Below are 13827 nucleotides of genomic sequence, written 5' to 3' on the forward strand. Positions count from 1 at the left end.
TTAATGCATAAACACACAAATACAGATACAGTACACACACACACACACACATACAGTACACACAGATACAGTACACACACACACACACACACACACACACACACACACACACACACACACACACACACTCTTCATGTGATCGCTGTGGAGCTGAGCCAGTAAAACTGGAACAAGTGAGGAAACAATAGGTGAAGATGGTGAAACAAGGACCAATAAGAGTAAACATGAGAAAAATAGAAGAAACACCCTGGGGGATTGTTAAGTGGAGGAGAATGTCTTAATCATAAATGCAGCCATAATTTCAACAACTATTGAACAGTGGAAGATGAGGGAGGATGAGGAGGAGAGGGCGAAGACGCATCTAAACACTTGTCTTTGTTTACATCTTTGTTTAAAGCAGTGTTATTCTGTGTTTCTGGCTGCATGCAGAAAACACAGGTGACCACACACACACACACACACACACACACACACACACACACACACACACACACACACACACACACACACACACACACACACATGTCATTTTATGGCATATAAAGCTGTTTTGGCTAGCATGTAAGCAAACAGTTGGCTGTGTATACATCCAGCAGGAGTCAGTTACACACCTTTTGTTTCCAAGTGAGTCTGGCTAACCTGGGCTTTGTGTAAAACTTGGGCTGATTGGCTGAACGCTTGTGTTGCTTTTATTCTGTTGCCTTGTTCCCAGAACTCAGTAAATAACATGGTGTTATTCTTTAGTAGTAAAATACTAAACAAAATGCAAAGTCACAGAGGTCAGTGTAAATGCACTAGAAGATAGAAGGAATCTTACATATCATATTTCACAACTTATTTCCTGATTTCACTTTGTGTGTCTGCATGAGAGAGAAAAACAAGAGCGTAGAACAGAGGGACAGAGCGCTGGAGACAGACTGAGAGGGAAAAATTATATCATTAAAGCTTTGTGCCCCTGAGTCACCTTAACATGTTTTATTTGTCGTCCCTTAGAAGCAGAGTTGGCATCAGAACTGTTTACTTCACGGTCTGGGTCAGTCTGGGGCGAGCACCTGGTACACACTGCCAAGGGCTGCAGTCCTTCAGGACACACACACACACACACACACACACACACAGACACACACACACACACAGACACAGACACACACACACACACACACACACAGACACACACACACACGCAGGATTGTGCAGCTATCCTTGTAAGGACTTTGCAATGTCTTCCATTGAATGTGGACAGCCTAACCATCTTTCTGTTCTATTGGGGAAACAGCAGAGTTAAAAGCTTCCTCTCAATTTTCGCAAGTTAAATTCATTGTCATGGTAAAAAAAACTAATTTTCAACTAACGATCAAAAGGCTAAACGTTAGTGCCCGATCACCACAACTGCAAATTTCTGAAACTAAATGATTACAGACAGACAGCCATGCTGATCACTATCCCCCTGTTTTATATGCATGGGGTGTAATAAAATGGACCCTTTGCTTAATTCATCACACTCAGGGGTTTTACTGCTACAGTCTTACCTTGTCTCGTATGGGTATAACCCTGCTGAGTGAGTTCTCTGACTTTATGACTCTTACTGTGCTGATGTTGAACCACATTTTAACTTTTAGCAGCATCGGATTCAACACTTCTAGCCACAAGTGTCACTGTGCAGCAAAGGTTACCTGGGAACACTAACGGTATCCCGATTCAAATTTAAATAAACCCGCCCGTTCCTCAGACTGTTCTCTTGCCTTGTGTTAATGCTCCGGAGCTAATTCAGAAGTAGTGAGTCCTCCTCAAACTGTTCTACAATATACTGTAACTTTTTATTGTTTGTGTGCTGGATGTTGTGGACAGAGCTTTTTATAAACAGTCTGTCGAAATAGAAATAATGGAATTATCTAAATGAGTTGGTATGACAGATATTATTGGCCACAGACTGCTGCTGTAGTTAATCCGAGGACGTAGAAGAAGATTCCTCAGACTGAAGGTACAGCCCCCCCCCCCCCCCGATTTGTAGATAATTCAACCTTAACAGGTTCATCTGAATCGGTCCAAATCGAGGTGAGGTGATGGTATTTATAAATGTCAGGCTGACACTGGATATGGTGTTTCTGAGGTGGAAGAATGAGACACAGGAAGGAGATGAAACATGGACTGCACCTCAGTCTATCAGTTAATACTGAGGCTGAGTAGTTCCTACAGCAACAAGCAATGTCCTTGTACCACTATTACTTTTTAATGAGAGCCGCTGCTCCCGACAGAGCTCATTGGTCCAACCTTGGCCCGACTGCCTCCACAACATGTTCCATGACATTTTAGAAATGTTTTTTGAAAAGGGCAGTAAAGTTTGTACAACAGCATGAATTGAATTAATACAATCCCCATATTTGAAACTGGATGGTTACTTGATGGTTTGAGATTACTGTGTTAATATGGTATTTAAAGATCTGCCACAATAAACCATGAAGACAACTCACACTCAATGACATTGATAATTGTTAAGAAAGGGAGAATTGAAGTTAATGTGAGGATCTTATATAAGATCAGCATCCTGCCCTTCTGCATTACTGTTTATGCCTCCACAACAGCCAGTGATTAGATTTTGGTGGCCAAAGGTCAAGCCTGTGATATCTTAAGATCAGCTTGAGGGAATGTCTTCAAATTTGGTACAAACATTTACTTAGACTCAAAGATGAACTGATACCATCTTGGTGGTCAAAGGTAAAAAGGTCAACGTCACATGACCTTGCGTTGTTTTGATCTCGTTATATCAGGAATTCCCAAAGAGAATTTCATTACGTGGCACAAACATTCATTTGGACCCAAGGATGATCTAAATTGAATTTGGAGGTCGAAATCAAAGGTCAAGGACACTGTGACTTCACAAAGCACATTCTGTATCATGTGAATGCGATAACTACGTAACGCCTTGAGGCAATCCTTTCACATTTGGCACAAAGATTCACTTGAACTTGGATTTTAGGTCAAAGGTTAAGGTCAGTGTGACCTCATGTTCCCGTGAATGTTATATATATTGACTGCCCATAAGGAATATCATTACATCTGGCAAAATTAAATTTGACTTGAAGACCTGAATAGAATTTGGTGGTCACTTGTTTTAAATTTGGCACACGTTCACTTGGACTCAGTGATTAATGTATCAGATTTCGGTGGGCAAAGGTCAAGGTGGCCTCAAAAAACTTGTTTCTGGTCTCTTGAATGTGATACCTCAAGACGGCTTAAGATAATTTCTTCAACATTTGATCAGTTGGACTCAAAGATAAAGTCATTTCATTTCAGTGGTCAAAGGTCACAGTGACATATGAATACCACAAATAGTTGTTTTAAAATACAAAAGAGAAGAAATGACACTTTCTGTTAGAAATACTTTGTTGATAAATGCGCCTTGACAACAATTTAATATTGCATTTCTATTGTGGTATTAAATTAAATCTGTTGATTCAAATGATTTCTTTGCTTTTTAAGAGGTAATTTGAAATTGTTATTTTTACAGCAAAATGACTTTTGCAGCCATTAAATCCAGGAACGAGCAGCATATCACTCTGTCACTAACCACTGATGCCTTCACTCCTCTTTTTTCTCTTTCTCACAGGCATTGATTTTTCCATGCTCGTTGCTCGTTCCCTTCCTCCCTCCGCACCCCTGTTGATTCCTTCCTCTGTTCGGATCTCTTCATCTCCTCTCCTGCTGCTCCATCTTTCATGTCTTCCTCCTCTTTCTTTGACAGAGACAGAGAATCTGCCACCCTGGGACACAGACCACAGTCCGCTGTGGAGCCGCTCGACCCCCCCGGGCCTGTGTGCAGGTGAACACTGGGAAGAGCTCGGCCACAAACAGGAGAGCTTGCAGCTGGAGGCTGACTTTCCTATTCTGTCTGACTAGATGCATCTCTTGGTGGAGAGTGTTTCCAAAAACAGGGACTTCATTAAAGCCACCTTGAAGAGACACAACAATTTGTGTATTGACACGTCAACAATCATTACCTGGTAGCATATAGAGAGCTCAGGAGGAAACTCCGAAGCAAAAGACATTTGATGGATTTTCAGAAACATTTAAATGATTTACAAAGAAAACAAAGGTCACACAGTTTTCATAGAAAACTGTGTGACCTTGCAAAGCTATTTTCCAAACCCCATCAGGAATGTAATGAGGTGACTCTCCAATATCGTCCCTTAAAAATCATTTCACTCCTTTTGTAACAAACTCCTTTTCTTCGGGTGCTGGAGGCTTGAACATCTCTAAAAACATCACCACCACAACAATACATGAAGACTAAAAAGCATTCAGACGCATGGCTCCGTCAAGGCCACACAACACACAAAGCTTTAATAAAAGAAAATGTTGAGAAACATTTAATCTGGAAGTGAATATGGACCTGCGTGAAGAATATATATTCAGGGATAAATGGAAAAACGCTCTGATTAGCTGAGAATAACTAATGTTTGGAAAATATCTAAAATCCTGTCCAGGGATTTTACTACATTCATGTCATGACTCATTGATTATCACAATTATGAGCAACAAGCAGAAGCACTGTTGATATCATCCTCATGTTTTGTAATTCTACGGCAAGGACATCAGGGGCCTCATTTATAACTGTTGCGTACGCCACTTATCACGTAAACGTTGGGATAAAAACAAACTTGTTGTAACTCTGACCCAAGCGTACGAACATTTTGGAGACGGTAAAAAGACGATGCAGACGTGAGGTGGGGAACTGAAGCCAGATTCTTGATCCACTTCATCATTAACATTAAACAACAGGGTTAGTTGTGCTCGCGAGACATAACTGTTCCATATGAAACTTAAATTGAAAAAGATATAAAACAATTTACAGCAAATTACGTTCAGGTTCCATTAAACAGCAGAGTTACAGTCATTAATAGTTTTTAAATAATATCTTCTAACACTGTTAGTGTATCATCAAGTCCGACTTTAGTTTTCATACAGTTTGTTTGTGTGTGTGACTGTGTGTGACTGTGCCACCAGGCGCACAGAGCGCACTGGAGATCACTCACAAAAAATAAGGAAAGACTATTCACTTTAAAACTTCCATTTCCAAATAATATCCCAGAGTGGAGGTTAGGATCCACCGATGTGTGAAGTAATCGGTCCAATTGCTCTGAATATATAAATACTGCGGTGACACTCGTGCTACTGCTGCGTGATGGATGCAGTGACACTGATAGGAGTGCGTGAATGGAGGGATTTGGAGGAAACAAGTGTTCAGCGATCACAAAGATTTCCTGTCCCATGATGATGACTGGTGTAGATTCTATAGATCTGTGATCTTTGATCTTTGTGTTGAGCTGATTCCAGTATTACACAGATCTGAACCGAACCATCCCAGTACAAACACAAGTACTCACCACTCTGGTTCATTAGCTGACAGGTCTGTGTGTGGTATGATTAACACTGTGTAATATTTACCTTTCTGTGTAGAGCCTCTTTTATTAATTAAATAACAATAATTATGTTAAATTTTAAAGAATTTAATAATCCTGCAGTTTTGGATGATTAAAACACGTACAACAAGTTCCCTCACATTCTGACAGTGTGAAGCGTTTACTTTTTTGCCTCCACCTTGAATTACATTTATTTGTATTTTTTTTATTTCATGACCAAAAGCATGTTGATTTACTGCAAGGTTCTTCAAGTTTCAATAGTTACAAGTCAAGAAATTAAGCACAATAACCTACGAACTTGAATTTCAGTGAAAGTTTGGACAGAAACCACCCACGTAATAAAAATAAAGCAAACTCACTTTCATAAAAAAAACACTGACTATGAAAACTTAGTTTCAGATAAACCAGGTAGGATGAACACAACGTTTTTGTGGCAATAGACGATGCCACTGGGGTCTCCCAAACACAGCCAGAGATAAACCAGTTGCTTTTCAGCATTTTATTCTTCATCAAGTAACAAATATAAATTCAAACAGAACATCAATGGGCCAGCAATCGCTGCTGGCACAGTGCTGCACTGTATGCATGTGTGTGTGAATGGGGGGATGGCAGGTTTAGAGCAGGCACTGCGCTAGTATGAGAAATCACAGGATCACATGTGGTAAAAGTATAGCCCACATGCTCCTGTTGCTACTGTACAGGACATCTGCTCCAAAGTGTGTGCAGCCTGTTGAGTGAGGGAGTGAGTGAGAGGGTAGTGCTGGGTCAGGGCCTGGAGGAACCTGCTGCAGCCCTGCCTACTCAGCACAAAGCCTCTCTTCCTGTCTCAGTCTCTTTGTGGAGAGGCTGATCAAAGCGAGCGGTGCACTCAGAGGAGTCACCACATCAGGGAGCTGCTGAGCGGATCAACATGGACACCCCATTATGCTTCCCAGTGGTGCAAGCTGAGGGATGCGAGTGTGCACACATCCTCGTGAGAACAAGTGTGAGTGAACATATAAACATATGAGTGTGAGTGAAGATGAGGAGCTGCACTTGGATCCCGAATGTGCAATTCTGTGCATGTTTGAAAATACTGTGAATGATGATTGGGTTTTCGAAGTATCTGAGCGTGCTAACGGTCCTCAGCTTTGATCGGTAATGAGGAAGGCTGGTCCGAACCGAGCGGCGCTGCCTGTTATTTCAGATGAGAGTCACAGGATCAAAGCCGTGTTTCTCCCCTCGTCGCTGCTTCTCTCTCTCTCTGCCTTTGCATCTCTGCCTAACCTCCAGCGTCCTTGCCTCACCTCTGCCCCATGCTCATCCCTCCCAAAATACAGAGCACCTGTCAAAGGAGATTAAACTCCCAAACTTTCCACCTCTCTTGCTGCAGAATAGAGTTGTACACTGTCACCGAAACAGGAAGCCAGGGTTCAAGCCCCCATCTTAAAACAACAGTAAGTCTCAAGCAGCTACATGGTTGTTTTTACATGACCTCTGACCTCTGACCTCCCTGTTGACAGAGAACATGAAATGACGACGCCAACACAACACAAGTTTTGGTCATGTTACGGAAGAAAGAACAATACATCATCATGATGGGGCTGTGGATCATTGTTAGAGTGGTCGTCCTCTAACCAGAAGGTCGGTGGTTCGATCCCCATCTTCCCCGTTCCACATGCCAAAGTGAACTCCCCCCATAGAGAAAAGTGATAGATGCACTGTGTGAATGGGTGAATGGCAAAAACTTTACTGTAAAGCGCTTTGAGCAGTCATCAAGAAGAGCTCTTTAATACACACCATTTACCATGATCCATTATGAGTGACCAATGTGTGTTTTTCCTTTGTCATACGTCAAAGTGATTGCAGAGACGGAGCCAAAAGTAAATGGCTTGTTACCTTAAATACAATTCAGGATTTCCTTGGGTTTGAACATTGATGGAATCATTTTGGATAATGTAAATACAGAAGTCATCAAAATGTACAACATACGTGTACCTGTTTTTGAACATTTTATATAAAGAATTGTTACATATAGTATATCTTTAATTTCATGGGTTTAATCTAATCTTGTGCAAATTGAGCATGAATTCTTCTTGTGTACATTTAACAGTTTTCTGATGACACCATAATTTATCCTCCTCGACACCAAATTAGTTTAATTTAAACAGCAAAGTAGATGAGACTGTTTGGGCTTTTTAACAACCTGGGTTTACTGTAGGATTAGGGGAAATTCTTCAGTGACTCACTTGCTGTGGCTTTTAATCCTATTTTAAGACTGTATAAATTACTCCTCTCAACATGCGCCAAGGTAACACACAAAAAAGTTGCACGTGTGAATGTGCGCACTGGAAAGTGAGAACACAGACGTGTATGATAAAGATTTTGTCACTTACCTCATTCTTTGATTTCTGTGTCTGCAGCTGAGAAGTGTATGCGAAGGTATTCTCTGGAGCGACAGTCAGCCTGTGGAAGAGGAGAGGAGGAACACAGGTGGAGGGGGAGAGAGAAAAAAGAAGAGAAAAAGAGGGAGAGATTCCACATTTAACAAGTTTCCACACAGCGTTTGAAATTTGTCAGCTTCTCAGAGGTGAGCAGGAATGTCCTTGATCACCAAACACGTTCGTCTGAAGTTTGAAATTAATATTAAGTGCCTTGATGCTGACTTCACACACTGAGCAAACTGAGCCTGTGTGTTTGTTGCCAAATCTGAATAACAACATAAATCATGATCTGACAAATCAGTTGTTGTACAAATGTCTCTGAGGCAGCATATCCATCTAAACATCATTAGGAAATTACAGCACTGCTTCTCAGGTCCCATCATTTAAGTATTATTTTTTATGATGTCCTCTTAAGCTCCACAAATGACAGAAATCCACCACTTATTTATCGTGCTGCTCCTTCCTCCAGGCAATGTCCCTGTTCATTACAAATAAAAAATTGTGAGGCTCCATAAAGGCAACGTGACACAAAAGTTGAGATGGTGGATGTGACAAAATGTAGTTTAATCAGGTAAACTACTCACATGAACCCTTCCCCTGTTCATTTGGTGTTTTTTAATCCTATCAGCTGACATCTCAAGAACTTACTACAATTTTGATTTGTACCATTATTCGTGGATTGTGGGGCTGGGACAATGTCAGAGCATAAGGACATTTCAATCAGGAGAGACTGCAATTGAAAAGTGAGCCAAATGTCTTTCCGTGCACAGAAAGAGATGAAAGTGATATACATGAGAGTCCATTAGACCGCTCGTGGTGTCATTAAGGTTAGAAATGTAGACACTGGTGGTGGTTGAAGGGATCTAAATAATGATCTGAATGAGATGAGTGGACACGGAATAAGGAAAGTGGAGGTAACTGGGGAGGAGGAGGGTTGCAGTAAAATGCTGAAATGACAGCTGATGAACAGATTTAAAATTAACAGCAACAACGTGACTGGCTGATTGAGATCATGGCAAAATCGGATTGGATTACCATAAACACTCAGCAGTCATCTGATAAGAAGAAGCAGAGAGAAGCAGGCAGAGTAGTGAATGAATTGGACACACAGGTAGACTTCCTGATTGAACTTACATTAAGCTTCATTTGTGGGGTGCCTCAAGGCTCAACACAAGGGCTTCCCTGATTCTTTATAGATTAAAAATAAAGCAGCTTTGACGTTCCTGGAACCTTTGTCGACATCGGCCAGCAGATATCCACGGCTGCCCCCGATGGCACTCGTCTTTTAATTGCTAATTTATTTAAATACATTTTATTTCATGTATATTTCAACTTTATTCCACATCATCCACCTCTGGTCTTTTTCCTGTCATCACCATATAATCTGGCAATTAAATTACACAGCTTCCAGGGCACATTTAGTCTATGTAGTACTATTCATTGAGAAATGTATTATTCTCTCATTTGATGACGTGAAACATTTTGTGGCAGAGAACGGAAATTACATCTTAAGATATATCACTCATACAGGGGTAATACAGGGGTAAGAAACTGATCAGTGTTGTACACCTTTTATTGCAGTAAGTTTCTGATAAATTTGAATAAGACTGAGATCCCTCTCAGTGTAGAATGTGTAGGAGGGTGGCTCATCAATAATTAGCTTTATGTGCAGTTGGAGTCACAGTGAAGATATTGTTTTTCAGACATCTGCTACACATTAAAGAATAATACAGTATTTTCTTTGAGTACCGGTAATTGGAATATCACGCTTTACAGAACAAAACATTTCATTTTCTATTTCTACTGAGAATATTCTCATTAACACCGAGCCATTTTGATTAGGCCTGTTGCACTTGCCTGTTCCACGAATTCACCATCTAATTGTTGGTGATGCAAAATGACTTAACTGGATCCATCTACTCTGAACAGTCATCTGATACCAGTCATGCCATGAATGTGTGAATGGCCAGGAAGGGCCTGTGTGTGTGTGTGTGTGTGTGTGTGTGTGTGTGTGTGTGTGTGTGTGTGTGTGTGTGTGTATTGCTCTGAGTCTAATATACAGCTTCTTAAAGCTGTAAGCTTGAAAAAACAAACAAAGCATCAGCTCTTCTAAACATTTTCAATAATATTTATTATGCAGTCTATTTCTTCCATGCTTCTTCAAATGAAGTATCTGTTGGGATCTGAGTTGTTGTTGCAAACTTATTTCTGCAGTGGCTAACTTGCTGTAGTGTCTTGTGTGCCTGCTCAGATCGCTGCTTCCTGCCTAGTGAGTAAAAATAGGCAACTTTAGTTGAGAGGCACATCCAGAAATGTTGAAAACCCAAAAAGGAACAGAACAGAACATCATGTTTGACACTCTACATTTAAATAGAACCACACAGAACAATTCTTTATAGATGCTTGAGCTGCACTCAAATGCAGACACACAAAAAGCAGACCAGATATAACAACAGCACCCCAGGGCCTTCATCATTAGGTCGACCGGATGAAATGACATATTGTAGAGAGTCATGTTCCCTCAGGATTGTTATAGCCCCAGTGATGAAATGTAATTTAACACAGGTTTATGACCAAATGAAAAATATCCCCCAAAACTAATTCAGTCAAGTTTATTCTTAAAGTGCATTTATATCAAAGACAAGAAAAATAATAAATGAAATCAATTCAAATAAAAGCTAAAAAGTTTATAATACCTTTAGGACATTAAAAAGCTTGAGGAAACAAGTGGGGTTTCAACTCACCTTTAAAAATGTATACAGAAGGTGAACACTTCATTCTAAATGGTAAATTGTTTTCAAAGCTTTGGAGAGGCTCCAGCAAATGGACAATTACCTTACCGCTTAGTCTCAACTAGGTTTATATCAAGATTTTGTTCCCCACAATGTCTGACTTCTCCTGCAGTTATATCTACAGTATATTAATGCATTTCTGTTTGTAATGTTGTTTTATAGCTTAGACCTACCCTAAAATTACAGTAAACACCCCCATTGTTATGTCTTTTTTGCTTGCTTGCTTTGTGTGAATGATGTTTGCAGTTTTCTTCCTGAAACTGTAAAAGTGATCAGCAGTAATTAATCTTTGACCTGCTGGAGGACTCAGTCCACAGAACCCTGAAGCTACTGCTGCACAAAGAGCTGTTCACATGTTTATACGAAGCTTGGACAAGTTCGACTCAGTCCTCGCCGTGATGGACAAAGTTACTCACGTTGATGAGTCCCAGCCGCGGCTGCTACAGAGCTCTGGTCGTATGTCCAAATCGCCCCAAATTCAATTCTGCACTTCACCGGGCCATTAACAAGAAAAATCCCAAAACTTAAAACCCAAGTGTTTAGACTCATCGTGTCACTGATACTCAAACCTGGCAGAGTGACACAAATCTGTCCAATTAACCATCTACTTCTCAGCTCCCGAACGTTTTTTTTACAAACCAACATTAATGGTTTGAGAATTAATTTATAATTAGTTGGCATGAACCTATAAACAAACCATTTGAAAATGCAATTTTTCCACTCTGGTTTTTAAGCCCCACAAGTGATCACACCGTGCGCACCAGAAGAAGAGAAAGAGGAGGGAGAGTGACTGAGGGACACTGAAGAGATTGTGACAGCTGTGTTGCTGCGGAGCAAAGAAACCCACGCGCCTGAATTTCTATCAGTTCAGAGCTGGTTTTCTCTCGCCACAGTCCCTGCCAGGGTGGGACTGCACAGGTGAACAGATGTGGCCTGCTGGCTCTCTGCTGGGGACACACAAACACACAATGACACACACACAGAGGTGTCAGAGTCCTGGCTTTGGTCCAGTGGCCCGGGGCAGGTTCTTATCCTCTGGTCCCCCAAAGCCCCTGAAGCCCTGCAGCTATGCCAGTCTGCTCTACCCATTCTTCCTTTCTACATCCCTCCTTTCTTTTTTCAAAACCATCTTTATATTTCTCCTTCTCCCTGGAATCCACTTTCCCTCACTTAAAATCCTTTTTATCACTCTGATTATTAAACGGTTTTCCTCCAGATCTCCCTCCCTCCCTTACTCTCCTCAAACCTCTGTTTCACCTCTCATCTACACTTCTCTTTCATATCCACCTCAGGGCAGCTCCTCCATCTCTCTCTACACCAATCTCTCGGTGGAGGTCCAGAGTCCAGTGGCTGCAGCAGCAGAATGTCAGAGAGACATATATTAACATTTAGACAGCCCCGAGCCCCAGAGGGGAGCTCCACTTTAAATCAGTCACAGCCTCTCGACACTTGCAGAAAAGTTCCACTGGCGGCCACCAGCGGAGCACTGGTGTCTCCCTCACAGATGTTTCACCCTGCCACTTGTCCAACATGACTGTTTTATGGCTGTGTAAGCTTCTCTTTCTCTCATCTATTCCTTTCAAACTCAATGAAACACATTGTTTCCATCAAAGTGATATTCTAGCTGCTCCACAGAGGATTTGGTTTGAAAAGAGGAACAAATGGGGAATTGATGTGTGCCATTGCTATCCATGTGGTTTGCAGTTATTCATATTATTCATTTATCTGTTGATTGTTTTGATTATAAAATCTTGAGAGTGAAAAATTTAGAAATCACGTTTACATTTTACTTTCTTTTCATCTGACCAACAATCTAAAACCCAAAGATGTTAGATTAACAAAGAGAGAAAAGATGTATGTGCATCCTCACATTACAGAGCCTAGGGCCATGTCGGTCAGCCAAACAGTGGCTCCAGCACCAAGCTCCAGACTGAAATATCTCCATTAATATTGCATGAATCAGCATGAAATCTGGTCGACAGAAGAATCATAATGACTTTGATCTCTTGACCATTCTGCAGTTTTTTCCAGCAGATCCAAGTTTGATCAATACTTTACTTTGGAGCCAAACTGTTGGAGCCAAATTAATGACAATCCAAGCAGCCGTAGCTTTACTTTGTGATTACAGCTATTAACCAATTGTTCACCTGATATATTTGGTAAAGTAAGATGGTGAACACAATAAACACAATGGCTAAACATCAGCATGTCAACATTGCAATTTAAGAAAAACAACAGAGATTACATATACAAAAACAAAAAACCTATCAAAAAACAAGTACAATATGAAAATATGTGGACTATATCACAGATTGATTGATTATATATGAGCATGCTGCAAAGGTTAGCGTGTATTTAAAGGTTAAAGTGCTGATGACATGCTGCTGCTGCTTTGTTGTCGGAAAAACAAAAACGAAAACCAAGTGGCTTGTGTGTTTCCGACTGGATTATTTAACTGGAGACTGAGCCGTTGGTGTAAACGTGAGCGAGAATGGTTGTTTGTCTCTTTATGTCAGCGATAAGCATTATAGTCAGTTGATGGATTATATTTGTTGTATTCAGTGATTTCTTTAAACTGCACTGATCAATGTCTTTATTTTAACAAAGGATAAAATGACTGTTGAACATGACAGATGGTGTAAAGACCCTGTCAGGATAATTGTTCGTAGTTGGCGAGTCTCAGTCTCTGCTGCTATTTTGGTGTCGTCAAAGAGCTTCGTTGGTTGGTTGGCTGTGTGTGTGTGTGTGTGTATGCGTGCATGCTCACTGGTATGGGTTGTGTTTGTGTTACTGTAGAGGTGACAACAACCAAAAATATACGAGCACTGCAGGCCTGAATTATTCACAGAGTGGAGAAGACGCAGTGGGGGGTGGGGGAGGAGATAGATGGATGGATGAAAGACGTCGGAGAGAGAAGAGTAAAAAAAAAATAACAGTACAGTTAGGACGAATAAAGTCGAGGAGACCAAGGAGGATGAGAGTTAAAGGAGAAAGTTGAAAAAGTCGGAGTGGGGCCTCATCAAATGCAAGACACACACACACACACACACACACACCTGAAACACAGGCTGGTGACATAACACAGACTACATGCACACACACACACACCTGAAACACAGGCTGGTGACATAACACAGATCACACACACACACACATACACACACACACACACACACACACACACACACACAC

General features: G+C 41.0%; 1 protein-coding gene across 7 annotated transcripts in view; it reads right to left on the reverse strand.

The window, feature by feature from the left end:
* LOC117771491 (endonuclease V-like) overlaps positions 1–13827 on the reverse strand; it is a 91962-nt gene that overhangs the window by 42612 nt on the left and 35523 nt on the right. For 6 of the 7 annotated variants that reach the window (XR_004615603.1, XR_004615602.1, XR_004615597.1 and 3 more), the window contains exon 8: positions 7796–7865. Coding sequence is in view for 4 of the 7 variants with exons in the window: in XM_034601910.1 (XP_034457801.1) it covers positions 7797–7865 (69 nt within the window). In the remaining 3 variants the exon portion in view is untranslated. Of the gene's footprint in view, positions 1–7323; positions 7866–13827 lie in introns of those variants that run through there. The other variant, XM_034601936.1, reaches the window with a different exon arrangement.

This window comes from Hippoglossus hippoglossus, chromosome 1, assembly GCF_009819705.1.
Source record: "Hippoglossus hippoglossus isolate fHipHip1 chromosome 1, fHipHip1.pri, whole genome shotgun sequence".
Lineage (NCBI taxonomy): Eukaryota > Metazoa > Chordata > Actinopteri > Pleuronectiformes > Pleuronectidae > Hippoglossus > Hippoglossus hippoglossus.